At 44.6% G+C, this 21,776-nt stretch overlaps 1 protein-coding gene across 3 annotated transcripts in view; it reads right to left on the bottom strand.

Moving 5' to 3' along the window:
* The window catches only part of LOC119005105 (formin-like), a 52,795-nt gene extending 31,542 nt beyond the window's left edge, over positions 1-21,253 (bottom strand). Inside the window, exons 1-5 of one of the 3 annotated variants that reach the window (XM_037072597.1) lie at positions 19,696-21,253; positions 11,066-11,232; positions 6,352-6,472; positions 3,997-4,058; positions 1,625-2,325 (exon numbers count right to left, since the gene is read on the bottom strand). In XM_037072597.1, coding sequence (XP_036928492.1) covers positions 1,625-2,325; positions 3,997-4,058; positions 6,352-6,472; positions 11,066-11,232; positions 19,696-21,253 — 2,609 coding nt within the window. Of the gene's footprint in view, positions 1-1,624; positions 2,326-3,996; positions 4,059-6,351; positions 6,473-6,616; positions 9,374-11,065; positions 11,233-19,695 lie in introns of those variants that run through there. The other 2 variants (XR_005070382.1, XM_037072596.1) reach the window with 2 other exon arrangements.
* Positions 21,254-21,776: the final 523 nt, after the last annotated feature.

Genomic DNA, 21,776 nt, shown 5'->3' with positions numbered 1-21,776 from the left:
AACACAAGCGCTTGGCAGGCTTACTGTGGCTTAAATACGTGAACAATCAACAGACTTTCCAGTGACTCAATTAGGGTCAAGCAAGTCCAATGGCACTGGTGAGGGGATTCATCTGGGGGAAGCAAAGAGAACATAATGATACCTCCCCACAATCCTCCTTTGATTTCGCACTCCCCTTCTTAGAGACCGAGGAAAATAAGCTCAACAAAGTGTGCAGGAATTCAGCTCAGAAAAAGAAAATTGCATCCAAAAGCTCAAGACATATTTCCATGCAAGACAACTTTCTAATTGACCGGATTATGAGTCTAATTGAATTCAAATCCCCCTTAAAGCTCTGCTCCCCTTTTCTTGAAGCAGCTTCCCAGGAAAGTCTGCCCCTGCGTGCTGCCAACTGTACTTGCATTTAGACACCTGGCATCATTTCAAAACCTGATGCTGTTCCCCCCCTCATAACCTCACACCATTAACAGAGATCACACAGCTGATCCAGCTACAGTTAAACATCTGACCCTTTTAATGCACCTTAACTTGGCCCTTTACAGTTAGATTTATAGCTGACATGAAACTGCTGTAGTGTAGTCAGTCAGTCCTGCAGTGCTGGCCAGGACCAAAGAGAGAGAGGGAGAGGGAGAGGGAGAGAGAACCACAACTCAGCTTCCCCCCTACTAATCCAGCCATGGAAATACAAGGCCATAAAGCCTGGCACTCAGAGGCAGCAACCACAGCCTCTGTAAATGGGCTGGATAATCCACTTACAATTACAGAGTATCTGGTGCAGCAAGCATATCTTTGATATCTGTCCTCTGAACAAGAGTGACCCCATTAGAACCAATGAGGCAGAGAACCTCATCAGCCCCGCGAGTACTGGAGATCTTCATCTCAGATCTTCAGACTTTGTGAAAACTCATTTAGATGACACTGCAGAATCGCTCAAAACTAATCAGCTAATGAAAATCAATCCCAGTGAAAACAACTGATTGAACAGTGAGTCACATTAAACATGCCTTCTGATGATTTTAACAATTATTTCAGATTTTCTTTCATTTCATCCTCTCGTTTGAAAAAATTCCTCCAGAGTGTCTTGGATGCTTCTACAGTAACTAAAACATGATGAAGTGCCCTGTAGGATGCCCCTCCAGTGCCTTTTTGGCAAGCTGGTGCGCCCCTGTCTCAAACATTCTGAGCCTGCCTCTGGACACATCCACCTCTAAAAAGATAGACCTGCAATATGTGACTACTGACGATTTTAGATATAATCCTTAATGCAGCGTTTTTATAATTATAAAAAAACAGCTATTTGACTATTTACACCTGGCCTCATCATCCAAATCCATATATATTGTTTTTTACTTTGCATCATTGCACATTTTCTTTGTGCTGTGACTGCAAGTCCAGATACTGGCAAAAGGGAGAAGTTTAGCAACAAGGTTGTGGTGGATGCATGAGTCCGACACAGGATTTCCACACAGCAGACTGAGGTTTGTGTTGCGCCTGAAGCCGAAAGTCATGACTTCTAATCTTTTAATCAACCAAGTCAGCTCATATCTTCTTCTTAACAACATTGCTGATCTCTGAGCTAGCAGCGTATATCATGATTACTACTATATGAAAATAAGACACATACTTATTGTCCTGTATCTGTATCCTGCTCCAGTACAGAGGCTTCATGGGACAGGCCGGCTCAATGGCAGGTTTCCGTGGGGCCTTCTCCTGCTGGCCTAGACTGAAGCCCCCCATAGGGGGAGGAGGTGGCAGGCCACCGCCTGGAGGAGGGGGAGGAGGAGGTGGACCAGCTCCAGGTAGGCCAGGAGGGGGAGGCGGAGGCGGTGGGGGTGGCGGACCGCCACCAGGGAGAGGTGGGGGTGGTGGGGGCGGTGGCGGGGCTCCCATGCTGCCTGGCATAGGGGGAGGAGGTGGAGGAGGAGGCGGTGGTGGTGGAGGTCCTGAGAGGCCTGGTGGGAGAGGGGGAGGAGGGGGAGGAGGTGGAGGTGGAGGTGGTGGTCCAGGAGGCCCCGGGGCCGTTCCAGCGTTTAGATTTAGTCCGATAGAGTCCAGGTTGAGTTTTTTGGGTATGTTCTGGCTGGGGCTCTGGGTACCCTCTGGGCTCTTGATGAAGGTCTCCCTGTCCGTCTGGATGCTCACGTTGCGGAACATCTTGCCGATCGGGTCATCTGCCGTGGACACAGCAACGTCGCGGACCTCGCCACGCTCCTGGCCCGCATTATACCCTCTGTCTCTCTGCATCTTGGCAATAATCCCTTCGAGATGTGATATTGAGACCGCATTCTCACCTCGCAGTTGGAAGAGCTGGAGCTCAAAGTCAGACTGTAAGAAGCAAGAGCGGGAGAAAACAAACAAATAAAATTCAGGCATTTCTATCACATAATATAATGAACCATATTTGGTGGCAGATGATGTGTTTCATTAAATGAACTTGGATCAGACTGTGTAATCATTCTTTTTAAAAGGGGCTTACATGAACGTGATTCTATGTCGAAAAATACAAATCGCATTAATTCGTCTCAGCTTTGTTTTTAACTTCATTGTCATTATATTGGTTTATTAGTAAAAAATCTTGCAACTCCAGATTTCATTTGACATTTCAGACAATGGCAAATAATCCAACCAAAGCGAAGTATTGATTTGATGCAGAAAGGAAGTTGTTTTGCAATAAATCTTACACATGTTCCTGGTTAGCTCGTGTCCATTTAGAAATAGAATTAGGCACGTTCCCGCCCTTTCTTGTGGGCCGACTGCGGTGCATGTTTCTCGGTGTCAGCATGAGTGCCCTAAAGGTCGACGTCAAATTAAAGGCTTTAAGCGGACGGGCTGAGAAATCAATTCTGAGGTCAGACTTTTTCAAGGAAACGCTCCGTAAAGCAATTTATCAGTGGTAGAAATTATGTAACGTGGCCATAATAACTATGTTCTTTGGGTTTTCCGAGGGTATACAGAGAGTTTTACTCTTGATTAAGTTGACAGATGAAAAACCCCAATGCAACACTTTGCCTAACCTCAGCTTTTGATGGATGAAACAGACACCTTTAAAATGAATTAAGGAGAGAGCTGTCAAACAAAGAGATGTCTATCACTGAACTCTGTGTGGCATGGACTGATCATCTGGAAGTGACAGTGTTAGACATTATACAAGAAATATAGGTATTTTAATAAACATAATGTGAAATCACTACAACACTGAAAAAGATGATTAATATATGGTATTTCATTGCCGTAGTTCACTTTTGGTATAAAAAGTGCTTGAGGTTACAGAAGGCGTTATCGATCAAGACATGAAGCCATTGCAAAGAAATTGTCTTATGATTCAAAAGTTTTAAGTTTCAATGGATTACTAAATGCTCACACTCAGCTCTAATTTGATTATTTTTGTTTTTAAACATTTCAATTCAATTTACAATATCCCCAGAATATCCTACAACCACACTGACATTTGACCACAGATATCAGAGTTCCATTTAAATGTATTTCAAAATTGTGTTTACCCCAACTATACCATCTTTCTAGGAGAGCCAATGTACAAAAAAACATAAAATAATTCACATTCAAAAGACATTTCATTGTATTCAATTTACTAAACACAGTTTTAAATCAGCTCAGCTGCACTTGAACATTTTGTGCTCACTCAGTGCCATCTTGTGTTCAGGAGGCTCAACTGCGAGGACAGACTAGCTATTCAATAAGTGCCTTAAAAATGTTACTTTTCATTCATCTTCTTCCTACACATGTTTTAATTTCTCTCAAAAATGTATTGCTAAACTTTTGTTTCACACACCCCTTATTTCTGTTTGACACTATGCATCAGAACCACATTACTTGGCTTTAATTAAGTGCTCTGAATTGCCACGTTGTTGAAATGTGACATGCAAATCGCTTGTCTTGCCTAGTCTGCCCTCACAGATGCCTGAGCTAGTTTTCCCTGCCACATGATGTGTTTTCAGTCAGTTTTTCACATGTCTGCTATGTTGATAACATACTTACATGCATCCTCTCCAGCTCTTCTTTGCACTCTCTCTTCAGCTGCAAGAGGGCAGCCTGGTGCTCTGAGAGAAGGCAATACCAGAACATTTGCATTAGAACACAACTCACTCTGCTGGCAGTTTTGATTCAATACATAATACTTATGCACTGCATGCTATCAGCTCAATAATTACAACACATGAGCTGGTGCTTCTCTGCAAATTAAGAGCAAATACTTTTTTTTTTTTTTAATCTCTGCCAATGAGGTTATTATTAACGGTTGGTCAGCATGATAACAAAACTACAAAACTACAAAACTACTGAACAACTTTCCACAAAACTTGGATGATGGATGAGACCTGGCCCGGAATAGACCACATTAACATTTGGGGCAAATCTGGATAAAGAGACGGAATCATCATTTCTTATAACTTTTCTCTAAGAACATTTCTCAGGGAATCCAGCTTGGATCTTCTAGTTAGGTGGCTGGTCTCTTGGAGCAAGTACAGAAGTGGACTGACTGGCCCCTATTAGAGGTATGGGCTCTACTAATAAACTATTCAAGTTAGCATAGTTCTGTAATCTTGACCTAAGGGCCGAATGATTGGCATGTTAAAGCATTATCAAGCTAATCTGCAAGACGAGACACATTCCAACAAGATGAACATTTTTTTTGTGGCCAGCTTCTTCACAAGGGTGGGTCACTTTCACAATAAAAAGCTAAATTTGTAACTTGACCGACCAGTTTTAAATTCCAGAAGTGAGAGCCAAAACAAAACATTCTGTCGTCATGTCAAAACACAAATCAAAAATGCTGATTCAGCTTGATGCAGACACACTTGCATACAATATTTTGAGCTTTAGCCCATTTTCACTGCAAAATTGGTGATGAATTGCAACATCCTGTCCTATTCTATCCCATGTGCTCCACAAAGTCACACAATGTGTTGTGTCATCTGCTGTCAAGATTGTATTCCAGTTTATTTTAGGACGAGTCTGTTTGGAGCTCATCTTTTTTTTTTTCATTTGAGAGTTTATCATCATTCCATTTGAGACTGATTTAGATTCAGATCCACTTTATTGTCCCACATGGGGGAAATGATTTGATCCAGGGCTCCAGACATGAATCAAATAAAATACAAGGGCCTTCACAACAAGACCACAACATAATGATGACAACACCTTTGAACACATTGAGACAGATTAAACAATAAATTCAAATAAAAGTAGTCAAAGCGAATCAGTAAATTTAAGTTTGATATGAAAGGGCAGAAGTTCAAGTGATTTTAGACGAAAGCTGCATGTAATACAGACTGATGGCCCAAGTAATCCAAGGCTTCTCGTATCTACTTGTTCTGATTTACTTCAGAAAAAGAAAATCTTTCCCCGGGTCAGACTGCAGCTAACCATCACTAATTGTGGAGGCCATACGCACAAGCAATCTGTTGTAATGATGATGATGGTACTGCAGCAACGATTCATCTGATTCAACGATTAGATTCAGGCATATCAAAAAGAAATTCAATCCCCTGTAACTACCCAACAGACTGGGTAATGCGTAGTCATTATTTACGCCAGTTAATCTGTAATTGGCCATACGATTAAGTGTGTGACGAATTAACAGACTCTTGTGTGAAGCAGGAGATATGAATGTGCATGTGTTGGCTTATCTATATGGCTCACAGTCTGGACTTTTGCTCTGCTTCCACATGACAGCAAACCCTCACAAATCACCAAAATAATCCACACTTGCTAATCTATTCTCGTGGATGAAGCTGCACGGCACAGAACATCCAACAGATGTTAGTCGATAACTCCACCGAGAGGGAAAGGCTTTTTACCTTGTAATGGAATCAGCCTGCAGACGATGGTGTGCGCTTTTAACCCAATGCCGAGTCATTACACCTGTAGAGTACAAGGTGGGCCAAACATGGCGCGCTGCCCAGAGCATACTCGATCCCATTAAATGACTTCACCGAGGGCCAAATGCGCCATCCTGTTGGGCCGCAGCTGCACAAACGGCAGCATTAAGGTGCAGACACTGCCTCGCTGTGTTCTTAAATTGATTTAAAGGATGTTTTACACACCGCTGCCGAAGCTTATCTAGCTCTGCATGGTTCCTCTCCGAGTTTAAAAGTAAAGTGTGAGTGCTGAGTGAGGGTGTGATATCAGTGACTTTTCTTTTTACAAGAGATCAATTAAAAAACACAAAACAAAAACACTATGATATAAACATGATATCTACAATGGCACTTATCCACAAAGCCGATCGGTGTGAGGTGTGTCAGTGTGAGCCGGACTGTTGTGATCATCCATCAACATTCCTGCAGTGAACGCAGACAACAGCGTCTGAAGCAATAAGCTTGTGGCTCTCACCTGCCTCGGTGTACTTGAGCCCCACCTTCTCTTCTTCATCCTTGGTTTTGGGTGGAGGCCACACAGCCTGCAGACGACCTGGAGTCCGGTCCTCGCTGTCAGCTGGAGACGTGACCTCCGTCTGTGGGGAGAGAAAAACGCAAGTGAAAAACGTCAGTGTCATGTCAGTTTTATCCATGTTCACACAGCACATTTGCTACTTACAACCAATACATTTTCTAGTAAATAAAAAGAAAGATGACTAATAATTCAGTGAATTTCATACATTAGCCTCTGTGGGACTCCTGTCCTTGCCAGGGGATTTGGAGGCTCTCTCAAAAATGGACCTTAGATTTTCCTTGTCAGTCTTGATTTTCTTTTTCACCGCTTCCAGATCCACATCTTCCATTTTTTCCTTTTTGACAGCTTTGGGGCCAAAGATGTTCCTGAAAGTTTCATAAGCCAGGTCTGAGGTTTTCTTTTTCTCCGGCGTGGATGCTGGGGCTTCTGCGCCTGCAGGTTTCTCACCCACAACCTCTTCTCCGGTCTCTGACTCTTTGTTGCCTTTCGGATCCACATCCTTTCCCTCCTCAGACTTTTTAGTGTCTTTTTTCGTGTTTGGATCATCATCATCATCCCGACTGTCAGACTTCTTGGTCTCATCTTGGCTGTCTCGGCCGAGCAGGTGACTCAGCTGTCCCATCACAAGGCTTTTAGTTCCTGTGGCGGGTTTAGCATCTGGGAGTTTCTTGGTCGGAGAGACCGTCTTCTGCTCAGGGTAGAGCTTGGCCTTGTTTACCGACTTCTTCAGGTTGAGCAGGGCCAGGTCAGCATCCTTCTCCCTCTGCTTGATCTCGGACATCGTCTCCCTTTCTTCCCCAACTGCTCCTTTCTTCAGCACCCGCAGCCCACTGAAGAGAGCCGGCATCTGGAAGGAAGGGGACGGAGAGAGCGACGTGCCCTTGGATGGGGACGAAGTGGAAGAGTTAGGGGAGCGGGTAATGGATGAAGCTGGCGGCGGCGTGTTTGGAGAGGTTGTGGCACTTGGCTGAAAGTCAACGGGTGACTCTTTAGGTGTAGATGGCAGAACCGTGGTTTGATTTGTGACACCTGTAGAGTCTGACTGCTCCTCTGGGGTTTCCGGGCTGAGGGGAACAGTAGAGGACACCAGTCTGTAATGAGATTCATCTGGTTCCTCCTTTTGTATATGATCCAAGTCCTCCATCTGCCTTAATGGAGAGGCCATGGTGGAATTACAGCCAGCATCCTCCAAAGTCAGATGCCCAGAGATGATGGAAGGAACAGGCAGAGAACAGTCTACCGCAGTATACTCGTCGCTCTCATCTGCCCTCACATTGTCGTCACTAATCTTTCTAGCACTGGATTTTTCTACATCCGCATGCATGGTTGATGGGCTCTCCTTGAGACTACAGTCATCACCCTGTTCGGCTGTTTTTGAGCCCGATTTGCCGCTGAACCTGCTGGTCTTAAATAAAATGGATTCTACTAAGGACCTCTCCCTAACGTTGTGAGTTCTAAACGAAGGAATTTGATACTCTTCATCTGCCTCACCGGACTCTTTAAGCTCATATCCATCACCATAGTCCACTTTGTTATTGTCCTGAGCAGGTAGGGTATTTTTCCTGGCCCTGGCAATCGTCTCTAACAGTCTAGAGCTGCTGCCGGTTGTGCTCTCGTCCTCATTTTCTGTGTCACTGTATGTTTCAACTCTGGTGACCTGGACCAGATCAGGGTCAACTGAGGCTCCAGTTGCCGTTTTAACCTGGTCGGAAGACTCCTTGTAGCTTTCTGATGATTCAGCCCTCTGCCGTGTATCACAGGAAGCAGTACCATCATCCTGATGGATATCTTGGAGCTCACTATTCTCATCTGCAGGAAGAGGATTCTCCCCATCTGGCAACTCCTTGAAAGACGTCAGCCTGGCTGATGGTATATCAGAAGAGGCAGATTGATCTCGGCGAAAGAAACCAAAGCTTAAGGCATTCAGGAGGGAACCAGTGGGCTGCTCCGCAGGCCCCGAGTTCTTACTTGCACTGTCCATTTTTGTTCAATCTGAAAGTGAAGCGAGGCAAACCGAAACAGGTAGCAGCTCCGGTAAAGTGTCCAATGAAAATGTCACAAAAGGAACATCTCCCCCACCTCCAGTTATCCAAGCTGCTCCTATTCCACTTCTGCCACTGACTGGGAACAAAAGGCCTTTGTACAGACAAATCTCCCCAGCTCCCCTTACCTTCTCCAGGAGCACACCAAATTCAACAACACTACCCTGTATTCCCCTTTGGTGACAAGCAAACAGGTTGCATATAGTAGACTCATTAGATCACGGTACTACTGACAGTACAGCACGTTGTCATTAGTACAGTTCGGTCTCGTCAGTGTGAGCAGGATTCCCATGACGCTGCAAATGAAATCGAGCTGTTCACCGGCGGGAAGCATGTCCTGCTGTAAGCTTCCTGGGAGAACAGGGGAGCAGAGTTCACCTGCCTTCCACAGAACTGTTCCCAACTGTTCCGGCAAGTTGAGCGGTGTTATCCATTAAGTTGCAAGTCCCTTCTATTTGCTGGTATACACTGTGGAATCCATGACCAAACTGTTCCTGTAGTTTCTCTAACTTGTGTCCCAGCATACAGGAAAGTCCTGTGTGCCTCTGTGTGAGAAAAAATATCCCGCAGGTTGGAGAAAAAAAAAAACAGAAAAGTGTCTTTCTGGTCTACCCAGTCTGGGGACGCCTCCCTTCAGGTTCCTCCCTTCCTGGGAGGAGACCTGCAGAGACCGACACCACAGGTGTCTGATTACCTCTGCTCACTCCTGTGAAATGGCTGCTGAGGTAACAGGGCAGACGCGGAGAGGGAGGCAGCCTGTGGTCAGGTGGAGAGCTGCAGAGGTCTGTTATCCTCTCGTTGTGGTGCGTTAGTCCAATACAGGGCTTAAGACCTGGTGATTAGTCAGCCTGCCAGCTCTAGCTAACATGCTAAGAGGCTAATGTGTGTGGGAGGCAGCTCATGAGCACTCAGACAGAGCAGGAAATCAGTAAGAGAAAAAAGACAGTTTGATTTACTTACCATAAGTCTGTATATAGGTTTGATTCAGTTTAGTTGTGAGGAGGTTTGCAAGCCAAATCCAATTTGTGTGTGGGAAAGACTACCTAAAAGACTTTTTATAAATAAACAGCAGAAAGAAACAACTGTACTGTATAATCTTTTTCAGCTTATCCTTGATTGAACCTGCTCCAACCTTTGATAGATTTCTGTATAAATATCAAGGAAGTGCTTAGAAAAATGCAGCATTCTTCAAACTGTGGTCGCCCTTAGCAGCCAAAGGTCACTCTCCTCAACTGCATTCCTTCAGGCTGTCTGAGCTGGACGCAAGTTTGAAATCCAGTCCATTGAGATGGACAAAATGGTCGATTTTGGTTTCCACAGCTCGGAATAGTGACGTTGAAAACAAACCCGGCTGGACAACCGTATGAACGATGGGAACACTGTCGTACAGGCACATTCCCAACAAGTATGTCTTTGTTATTGATATGATTAAATGTTTTATTGGTTATCTCCCACCAATAAAAATGTAAGTGAATAAAATACCACGCGTAATTGTATTTTCCATGGATTGTGGATTATCATTTTGTTCCCATCATCTGTAGAAAGCCACAAAGAGAGAAGGGGGGGGGGGGGGTTCTGAGACTGAGGAATTAACTTACATAAGGGAAGTGGTATTTCCAACACACACACAGTAAATCCCCCTCCCAGCCCCACCACCTAGAGCTTATACCAGAAAGAAACTCCACTGAGGCAAGACTGCGCTGTGAATGTAGATCTCACAGCTCAAAACAGGAGGTGAAATCATTTGCAAGTGGCGTATCATGCAAAAGACTTACACAAGTGTATCCACATACTTGGATAAATCATCACAGCCCTCTGTCTGTGTATTCATTTGTTATGACACACTCAGAATATGTCATGTACAATAGAGGTGTGTGCACTTCTAAGGAATGTAAATGGCCGACACGACAGATGGCTGCCGCTTACGCAGCAATGCAGAGGGCATAATTTGGTGTGGCGCAGCCTTTTGTACTGGTATGTTACTTGATCACTGTCACAGTCAGGCCAGTTACTGTGTGTTGGGCAAACAACGTGCGGATTGTGCTGATACACCACCCTCCTAAAAAAACTAAACAACACCCCAGTAATGTGGCTCATCTGCTGCAGGAATGAACACCAGACGGCATGACGGAATCTGGAAAGACTTCACAGACGCAATCGTTTTTTTTTTTTCTTATCGTCGATTTAGAGGTGTAGCTTGGTGGCCTGCAAACACCTGCAGACAAACAAGGCATTGTTTGCCGCGGGCTTATTTTTAGAAGACACACATACAGGTCAGGAGGATTACATCGCTCACATGCTCCGTGGCAAACTGAATATCGTGGTGCAACTTCACCTCTGAAAATAAGATTAAAAAATGTACAAGGGAAGGAGAGATTTCCTGTCTTTGTTGTGAGGTTTGAGTGGAATTATCTCAGTCAGTTTTTGGCTCAGGACCCCAAGTCCACAGATTAGAATCTATGACCGGTTAATCCATTTCAAAGAATTCATGATCAGGTGATTAAATGCCTGAGTGGAGAGAAATCCCCCTGAGTCCCACGAGGGGGAGAGAAAGGAGTGCTTCGGGTGTGTAAATATGCATGACAGCTACACTTTGTGTTTGCGCTGCTCACCGTGCACTCCAGCTTCGGGCAGTAGGGTGTGTCCCCGATAATGTCGTCCTCAGGCGGCGTGATGCGCAGGAAGTCCAGGTGATCGGGCCGTGGGACGCGGGAGAGGGGCTCATGAGGGTCGTCGCCATCCAACATCCAAATGTCTTCCTGGCGCAACAGGGAGTCATCTGCAGAAACACACAAGCACACACAAGCACAGGGTAATTTACATGCTGTGTTGGAGCTGCAACATTCAATTCAGTGGTTTTCAACTATTAAAGGATAAATTCAAATAAAAAATGAAAATCCAGAGATTATCTCCTCAGCCCCAGGCTGGTGGAAAGGTGGGTGAAGTTTCAAAGGGCATGGGGGTACGTGGATGATTACAGAAGTTTTCATTATTGGGTCAAACTATCCATTACATTTATGGCCAGCTATTTGGATATTTTATTGAATTGGTTTGAGTAATTTTTTCGGATTAAAAAGAAAAAAAAATGTTAACGTTCTTCAATTCCAGCATTTCAAACATAAATGTTTTCTACTTTCTTTACCTTAAACTGAATATCTTTGGGTTGTGGACAAAACAAGACATTTGAGGATGTCATTCTGGACTTTCAACCGACTTTTCTTCTTTTCTTGAATCAATTAAACCCAAGGAAATAAATCGACAGACTGATCAACAATTGAATATAATCGTAGGTTCCAGCTCTACACGCTTTGCTGCTAGGAATAACAAATGGCATAGCAGGTGTGATCGTGCTTGATGAGGCTAAATAAGCGCGGTGACTCCAGGCAAGTCGTTTTCCTGTGTAACTTGCATGTGCGATAAAAGTGGAACGAGGTAGAAGGCAGGCATCGGAATCTTTTAGCATCAAACAGGCAGCGAGAGACAAAGAGAGAGGGAGAGACCCCCTGTTTCTGCTGCAGGCTCGAGGGCAAAACAGCTATTTTTATCTGCACTTAGACGGCCCTGTTCCCACCGTCGACACCGGCAGAAAGCCATCCAGTAAGGAAAAAAATGGCTGCAGAGCACTGGCCTCAAATACCGCCGCCTGATATTGATTTGCATTCAGGATGCGTTCACTGTAACAGTGAATGTGTGCCAGCGTCGCTCTGCACTGTAACGCCGCTGGAGTAAAGTCAGCTGCAGATAGCTGTGTGCGATTGTGCGTTCAGTTATCCAAAAGGCCCTCGAGGAGGAATTCATTCAGATTGAGAAACACTGCCCTCTCCTGACCAGGCAGTCACACAGAGGCCACTGATGAGTGAGCTGTGATGATGCTCAGGAAACAGCTTTTAACAGGGTTGTTGTCTTTGCTGCAGTGTTGCGGTGAGGCTGGATTCATTTTGTACATGGCCTTTAATATTTACAGCTCAGTGCGGCGCAGAACCCTCCTCACGCACTGCGTCCTGAACAAATCACACGCTGTTAACTTCAGGAAAGCAGGCCACTGCCAAAAAAAAGAAGCAATTTCACGTTCTTCTCATGTGCATGGGAGCACGGTGTATCCTACCTTGATGCATGCATTCACTTTCTCAAGAGATTCAGTCATGCAAGTCATATGAGCTTAAGAGATATAGGACAGGGGACAGTGAGGTGAATGACTAAGGAGGAAGGAAAAGGAGGTAGAGAAGGTGGAGAAGAGGTAGTGTGAGTGAGAGGGGGGAGGGTGTAGCTCTTGAAGCTGGGTGACCTCAATTTCATCCAGCTGTAAGACAACACCTCGTCCAGGGCAGAATTGTGAGCTGGAAACGGGGAAAATCACACCACTTCCTGTTCGATAAGATGCTAAAATAGCCCGACGCAGGCCTTTGTAATGAGTGGCCAAGAACAAAGCGCATGTCATTACTGCACAATTGATAAAGAAAATTATTAAATTACTGAAAATCGTAAGATGGCCGAGTGCAAAACTGTCCGGTAGTCAAATAGCAGAAGCTGCGATTTTTTTGAAAAAAAGGACAAATGTGTGACAACCAGCATTAGAATGAAATGCTGTGGCACTGCAGAAATGCCCTGCCACACAAATCATCATGATCACGTTTGTTGTCTTTGGTGCAGGCTTCAACAAATGTCCCATCATAACGACTGTTCTTTCAGTGAAAATAAAAATGTTAATGCAAAATGATCATTCCGACCGATTGAATGTTACCACAACCATAAAATGTCAAAAGTAATCGCAGTGTGATGGTTTTATTTGCAGTATTGTGCAGCCGCAGTCGGATGTCCCCTTGTATAACTCCCTGCCAAATGTTTTAAATTCAGTTATGAGAGCCCACACACACACACACACACACACACACACACACACACACACAAAGGAAACAGGGGGGCCCCATTGAAATTCAGCTTCAGTGTTCTACCGTAATCACTCATTATGAGACGGCAGCAATGCCTGCAGTCCTTCCAGTTATCTGGGACTTGGACAGCAGGGGGAAAAAAAGCAGTAGGATTAGATTAATAACTTTTCATTATGATAATGCTGCGCCGCATGGACCCGCAGCGGGAACTGCTGACTGCAGGCTGGGCCACTTCCAAATGCAGAGTAAAGCTCGGTCCTGCCAAGGAAAGAAACCACTGAGCAGAAACAGCCCTCGTTACAGTTCCTGCTTCCAGCTGAACTATTAGATATATGAAAGAAGATAATGAACACTTATTTATGTATGTATGCCATGTTCCTTCACGGGAGCCCTCACAAAACTTTACAGTCGAACAATTTCTAAAGCTTGCTTGAGCATGTGTGCCTCTCTGTATGGACAGCCAACTGGTCACCCAATTAAACATGCATAAGCTGGCCCACACTGCCACCATCTGGACAGGGAGCTGGAGGAGGTATGCCTGGCCTGTGTACCTGTGGTGAAACACTGCAGTGAAGCTCCGTCGTTACTACTGTATGCTCAGAATAAGACTGTAATACACTGCAGGATTACGAATACACTGCAATGACATGACGGGCATGGAGAGACAACTCTCTTAGACCAGGTGTGCCCAAACTTTTCTCCTTGGGGGATGGGGGGGTCAAAACTCAAAGTTAATGGACAACATCTGCTATACTGTATTGTTCAGAAAAAAAAAAAAATCTGAATTCTGCCACGACTCACACCCTGCGCATAGATTAACTTTGCCTGTCGAGCTCAGACTATGGAAAGTAGGGATCCTGCATATCTAAAAAGAGCTTTTTTACCTTGCAAAAATAAAACAGAATCAACAAATGTCAATTATAATTCCTCTTAATTTGCAATTTTTTTGCCAAATACAACCTTTTGGCTTGCCAGCTTTGGCATGCGGGCTCCACTGTGGGTAGCCACGTCTTAGACCCATTAGGAAATGAATGCACTGCATTTGTTGTTTTTTTTTACGATAGTTGTTCCATCACTCTCTTACATGCACTCACACACAGTGAGCTTAAGTTCACCAACCCCGGGGAAAACTGTGCGCTTATTGCAATTTAATCTCCCTCACTGCTGCTCTAAAAGCTGAGACTGAATCACAATGTCCATAACTGAGGGGACAGCGGGTGCAGATGGGATTGGGTCTGACGGTGATGCAACTCTAACTACATCATCCCAACCCAAGAAACGGCAGTCTGCCAAATACTGCCGAGGTCTGTACAAAAACACTCTTTCAGCAAAGTCAGTGTGCTTTAATAGAGCCTCCGACATCTACAGGTGTTTCCACCGGGAAAACCTGCAGGTGTTGAATGACAGTGCAGTAATTTGACAGTGGAAAAAAAAAAAGAAAAAAAAAGAAAGATCACAGTGTGTGAGTGAGCAGCTGCCGGACAGCACGGGTGCTTCTGTGCTACAGTGAGCATCATCATTTCAACAATAAAGTATTTGTGTTTGGGGCAGCTCAGAGTCCATCAATTGTCTGATCCCGACAGGTGGGTGTTGTCGGCGGCGATGGATTAAACCACCTGTCACTGTGTCTGCCGGCCATCGCTCATCCAGTAGTCAGAGAAAGATGTGGCGGAGGATGTATTGATCACAGCAAAAGCAGCGGGAGGAAACCACAGAGTTTTTCTTCAAACCATTAAAAGCGCAGACCATCTTGTTTTTAGTTCGTAAGCAGCAGTTAATGAAACCTGATCGTTTGTTTGGTATTAAAAAGGGGACTACAGTCTACAGCACAGAGAGCTATCACAAATGAACAATAGTCTAACGCCTCCCCCGCTACAGATTCTCTTTCTTATTACAGACGCAACAGCTTTTCCCAGTGCGCTCAATTATATCCACTTAAAATCTATAGCCTCATCATTTGTGGGCCATGTGGCATGGTGAGTGCATCTGGCAGCCTCCACCCCCTCCCCACTACACTTTTAGTCAGGAAGGAGGATCATAGATTTTAATATAAATCATGGAAAATGCAGGATTAGTGAATCACCCCGTTTCTTTCCTGCCTGTCACAGCGGTTCCTCCACGTAGGCCTGTTGGTTGTGGATATCTGTTTGTCTCTTGCTTATGTAGTAAAAGAGAAAATACGTTTTTCTGATATCCTCCAGCCCACCAACTACATAAGAGGCGATTTGGTCTATATCAACAATGGCAGAACAGGGAAACCTATCAATTCCAGTGCCTCCAGTGACAAACAGGCAACGTGATGAAGAACACTGGATGAAAAGACAAAGGAATAGTGGTGAAACTGTGGTGACATAGAGAGGAGGGAGGTGATTGGTAAGGGCAAAACAGACAAGAAGTTAGCTACAGTGATGCCTACAGCAGCTTTAATCACCTTTTTATTGGCCATACCACAAGTGAGCAGTTTGTAACCTGATGTGCAAAATGAGATCTGATGATCTTAGCTCGTGCCCCCGACAAATACCCTCCATAACATGCAAAGATAAACATGTTAAACAACGCTTCTATTATTTACCTTGTTGGTAATAATCACTGATAGTGCTGGCCCGTGTTTATCCGTTGTGTTGAATCAATTTGAAGCCACTATTTTTCATTTCTCATGCGGAAGAATGCAATATTAACAGTTATCTTTCAATCATACATGCTCTTTGTAGATCACTTTAAAACATTTATTGTTATGAGGAGGATTTCTTTGTTTCCCTGGCACAATATAGGCAGTACGTAACAACAAAATCAAAATCAACAGCAAAAAACAACATTTTTATTTTAAGCACCAGTAGCAGCTTAGAATTAAAAAAAAAAAAAATCGGTTCATGTCTAGCTCATATTATGAAAAAGATTAAAAGACAAACAAAACTACTTCTGAAATTAAGTGAAAGTGAACTGAATTGAAAACAAAAAGTGGAAACTCGGTAAGGAGCTCTGTGGCACTCTGAGGGCCAGCACAGTAACGTAGCATGACATGATGCCCACAGAGTCATCATTACTGATTTGAAATGCAGTTCTGCAGGCTGATGGGTTTACACAGAGCTGAGGAAGAGGGAAGAGTGCTCTCATTGTGTCTGGCAGGCCATTGACTGGGAGACAGTGAAATTTGGTTAGGTTCGCTTCAATCCACCGGGTGGGTGTATCTTTAAAATAGTGGAACGCTGAGAAGAAGCATTAAACAGCACGAGATGGAACATTGCTAAAAGCAGCATAGCAGTCAATTATTAAAGGAAACAAGTTACACGTTATACGATGATGACCTTTGTGCACTGTTTGTCCGTCTGCAGTATGCAAACGAGAGCAGAAGTGGGAGACGGACTGGTCTGTTTCGGCGGAATCCACTTCATTATTTGAATAGAGCTGGGCCTTGTCCACACTGGGTGGAACAATGTTGCATGGCAGGGCACTTTGTGTTGAATGACAGCTAGCAGGGAGGGCAGGGGTGATACACTCTTGCTCTGCACTGATCAGTTTCATATGACCTTGCAGGAACGCATCGAGTAATCTGATTATGGTACTGGCTGCCATATGTCAGACAATAAAATGAGTAGGGAACTAAGAGGAGGCGGGTGGGGACATACTAAAAGCTGCTACAATCAGTAATTTTATAAGGACATAAGATCATATGACTAACGTGCAATATGAATAGGAATGCGCAGGTTGTTAGCACCCAATAGTGTCTTTTAGCCATTTGTTTTGGTTTTGCTATTGCGGGTTTAAAGTTTCGTTTTATTTATTTATTTTCTTTTTAAAAAGGTTGATTATGTTGACTGCCCTTATCATAAAGCTGATAAATATAAGAACAAGCAACATGAGCGCTGGCACAAAGAGGAACTAGCAGGCGGGCAACCAGTACATACTGTATAGACATTGTGCAAACACACATAAAACAACCACATACACCCTCAGCAAACACATCAGCTATTCGGTTACACAGACCGCATTAACACATGAAACGAACAAAAGAATGCATTTCTTAAAAATAACCATTTTCATCTGCATAATAATGACAACACTCGTTTATAGGCGCCGAGCTTCAGCGAGAGATTAAAGAGCCCGGGTCATAATTAGTTTGACATTTGCAAACCATGAAGGGCTTCACACTGACCCACTTAGCCCTTTTGGCTGGACCCTGTGATGTTCATTTATCTGTGTTAGCGTCTGAAGGATATTCAATTATCGGGCAACACAAGGCCGATCTACTGAACAGCTAAAATGCAGCAAAATCGACAGAAGGACTTTCTGTTTTGGATTAAGGGTTGAAGCTTTCACTGTGACGGCTGTGTAGCATGAAGCATTTGGTTGGCATGAGGTACGCAATTACGTGTATCGTGCAGAGTTTCATACCAACAGCTTATCCGTCTTAATATCACGCGGTCACATCTGATGAAGAATTATGATATCTGGCCTTGCTGCTGCTGAGCTGAGCAGTGCTGGCTGATTTGGCAGAGTTGGTCTATGACGTAAGGACTCAAACGCTCTTTCCGTTTTCGATGACTTAAAAAAAAAAAAGGGAGTGCAACCACTGTCCATGTTCTATCTGTAAATGACATAGTCCATGGAAGGCCCTCTATTTGCTGCTGTAGATTAAAGCAAATATTGTCTTCTAGTGACTAAAAGGGATGATTTATCATGTAACAGTGGTAGCTGATTAATAAATAACAATGAAGTCTTGAATAAGCATTTGAATAAGCATCAAACTGGCTGCAACATCATCAATTTGGATCGTGCAGTTTGGAAGGATTCCGTACAGTGTACACATTTTAACACTTTGAAATCTTCTCTTAAGTACTTCGTAAATGCCTGGACTGGCTGACAAAATCAAATATTACAATATTTTTGACCAACTACCTCAATATCAATATTGCAATGATAATAAAAGGGGTTACTATTGGCACTTTCGCAGAATATTATTAACACAAGTACAAGTACATGTTTCACGTCACCATCCTGACTGTTGTATTTCTCTGGTTGATTTCAACATACAACTACTGATGGACTCAACTGTTGTTGCATTCTCAGATATTGTTTTTGCACAAGGAATTTAACCTTTTAATTGGTCGAAGGTTGCTTGCTTTCCCATTTTTCCCCCAGTCATTTTTGATGAACAATCACCAGTAAGGTGGACAAAGACCAAGTGGGTAAAGGCAAATATCAGACCAAGTACAACATTACATTACTTTACCATGATGCAGCCTTTAAAACCAGGACAAGATGACGCTTAAGCCATGTCAAGACATAACAATATTCAAAAACTAAGAAAGTATATCGCCTCATATAAAGACACAACATAGGCTTGATCTGCCTCTTCATGGAGGTATCTGTCTGGATTGAATTAAGTGGGTAGAGATAACGGAAACTCTGTTTTCTCTCCCACAGGGGGAGTACAGACATGGGTTACTGAGCAAAAAACGACCAAACACTCTACTATAGCAGTGATTGCTTTTGGAATATAGAGCTTAAGACACTTATTTTGACAATACATCGCTTACAGCAGCTTTAATCAAGGAGAAAAGGGCCACAGAATCGCATGAGCAGTTATCCTATAAAGACTTCTGAAAATAAGGAAACTTGAATCCTGTCTTGTGTAGCCCTTGCGCCCAGTGGATCACTGATCCTTTGTCAGTTTCCTGCGAACTGGATAGGATGTGGATTTCGGGGAGGGCCAGCAGATCCCTCAAAGTCTAAATTGGCAATGCTTCAGTTAACACTGTGCTCACATGAACCCCAGTCAGGTTGAACCCAGTGTCAACTTTGAGCCTTTGATCTGGGACACTCCCACTAATCTCTGCCTTCCCAGCAGCACTGACAGGGTTAACGGGATCATCAGCCAAACTATTCTCAGGCCCTGCTTGCCCCTTGTACAACTCTGTTGGGTAGTTTTTAATTTGTGGTCACACGTCTGAGCCAAGATGGGAACACAGCGGCTAAAGACTAACAGGGACATTCTAGAAAACAGTGCTTATTTATTGGTCTAACCAGTTTATTAGATAACAGCCGGAATGACAAAGTAAATCTCTGTCAGTTGCAATGCTGCAGAGTAAACTGCTCGAGCGCTTTAACAACAACAACCTCAGGCAGTAGGTCTGACACACTCACGCAGAGACACACACACATTCACACGCTTGAATCTCTCAAGGCATCCTTTTTCTTTGAAATCCAGCAACAGCAATGCCAGATGAAGGGCACGTTCTGACAAACGTTTCACGGTGCTGGGATGATAAAAGAACCGGTGTCAACATCTAGATGAAGGCAGGATGTTGGAACATGAATCAGCGTGTTCAGAGTAGGAGCATCTGATAACTCACCTGTTGTTGTGGAGTTGCTTGAGGAGTTCCACTTGGAGTTGCTGGGCCGCCTGCCGAGGTTCAGATCCAGACGGGTGACGGTTCGCTTGTTGCCGTTCTTGTCGATGACCTCGCTGAAGATTCTGGCCTCGTCGGTGTTGCTGGAGCTGTCTTGTTCGGGGTCCACATCCTTGTCTGAGAGGAGTACGATGCGGTGGTTGAACTGCGGGCTTGCCTGCTTCGAGGACAGAGGGGACAGGACTGGGGACATGCTCTGGAGACTGTTGGAGGCAGGGAAAGATGTATTGAAGACCCCGGCGAGAGAAGGTGAAGTAGGGCTCCTTAAGCGTGACTTGGTTTGAGTGTAAGGTTCGGCGGTATGGGATAGAGGCAACCGTAGCCCCTCGGAGAGCTTGTTACTCGTCTTGTGGTCTCCATTTGGTCCTCTCCACTGTCCATACTCTTGCTGGCAGCTGCTAGTCCCTGGGTGCAGCATGGTCGGCCCTGCCCTGTCTGAGCTTCTATGGCTGACATGTTGCACCTTGCCTTCTACCTCCTGCACTTTGGCCACCACCCTGACCGCTGTATTACTCTGGTTGATCTCATCATACATCTGCTGAGCAGACTTGACTGTGGACGCACTCTCGGTCTCACCCAAGGAATCAAATCTCTTAAGAGGTCGGAGATTGCTGCCGCTTTCCCGTCGGGTCAGACCATCCATCAGGCTGCAAAATGACGATTCAAAGCCCAGCTCGCCATCGTATTCAGAGAAGTCGTTGCAGAAATCCATGTCAGGGTCAAATGTCCGGTTGTCCTCCATGAAGTCCCAACCCTCACGAGAGATTTGGAAGGGCTCCTCCATGGGCAGGATGGGATTGCTGACTGCACTAACATAAGAACCGGTGACAGGGCTGTCAGACATGAGGACAGAGGGTGGGGTACCTGGGATCCTGTCCACGTCTGAGGCTGAAGATACAGACACATTGCTGTCAGCAGGAAGCACAATAGATGGAGTTCTGTTCGTAACTTTCTTCTTCATCTTACTGTGCAGGAAATTCTCGGCACTATCAAGCTTCTTGCCTCCCGACTTCTTTAACTTTTTGCTCTTGGGTGCAGCTTTCTTATTCTCTGGAGGCACTGTGGGAGAAGAGTTGCTGCTGCTGAGAACCTGGCCTCCAAGGTGAACCTCCTGACCCTCCATGTAATCCTGTAGTTTCCCATCCTGGTTACCCATCCTGACTTTGTTGGCACAAACCCTACACAGCGATAAGAGGTCCGCCAGCAACTGGTGGTGCTCCGCCGCCAGCCAGCAGAGCTCTGCAACAACTTCCTTTGTTGCCTGCTGGGAGTTAAGGAGTCCGCCTGAGGAGCTAGAAGACTGGCCTCTTTGTTCGGACACTGCAAGATCCTCCTTTCCCCAGCCATGGTCATTACCGGCCCTTTCCGAATGAGGGGCGCGGCTCTTGTACTTGAAGCTCGGGGCCCGCCTCTTCGGGAAATACAGGCTGATGTTGCTTAGTTCACGGATGGGTGCATATAGGAGCAACACGGTGTGTGTGCCCTCCATGATCGGTGCCATGTTATTTACTCAGACACTCTGGGTAAGTGGTCGGACCCCAGACAGAGTGACTGGGCTCGAAATGCAGAGGAGGATCTCTGGCTATTCATCACCCAGCCTGTCCAGACGCTGTCAGAGAGAAAGAAGCACATCAAGTATAAATCTGAAAATACAGTATGTCAAAGAAAATGTTAGTTCCACTAGACATTTGTACACAATCCTGCTGCCAGACTGCTTATATTCTTGTGTGAGTGTAATCTGTAGACAAAATATAATCAGCGTTTCCTCTGTAATGGTTTTGAAGCTGGGATTTCAGGGGGTGATTTGTGATTTGCTCCACATCCATCCCTGTTGGTCCTAGTGTTGCAACCAATTACAGCACAAGAACCAAAACTTATATTTGTCATATCTGTTTACTTGATCGTGATTATCTGGCTACTTGTACACACTCGGCAGAATGCTTGTTTGCTTGTGTGTTTTGTTTTATAAGATTAAAAGGGGCACTTTGTAGTCTTGAAAAGAAATCCAAATTCAGAATTGTAAT

Source organism: Acanthopagrus latus, chromosome 16 (assembly GCF_904848185.1).
Source record: "Acanthopagrus latus isolate v.2019 chromosome 16, fAcaLat1.1, whole genome shotgun sequence".
Classification (NCBI taxonomy): domain Eukaryota; kingdom Metazoa; phylum Chordata; class Actinopteri; order Spariformes; family Sparidae; genus Acanthopagrus; species Acanthopagrus latus.
This window is presented reverse-complemented; position numbering and strand designations above follow the sequence as displayed.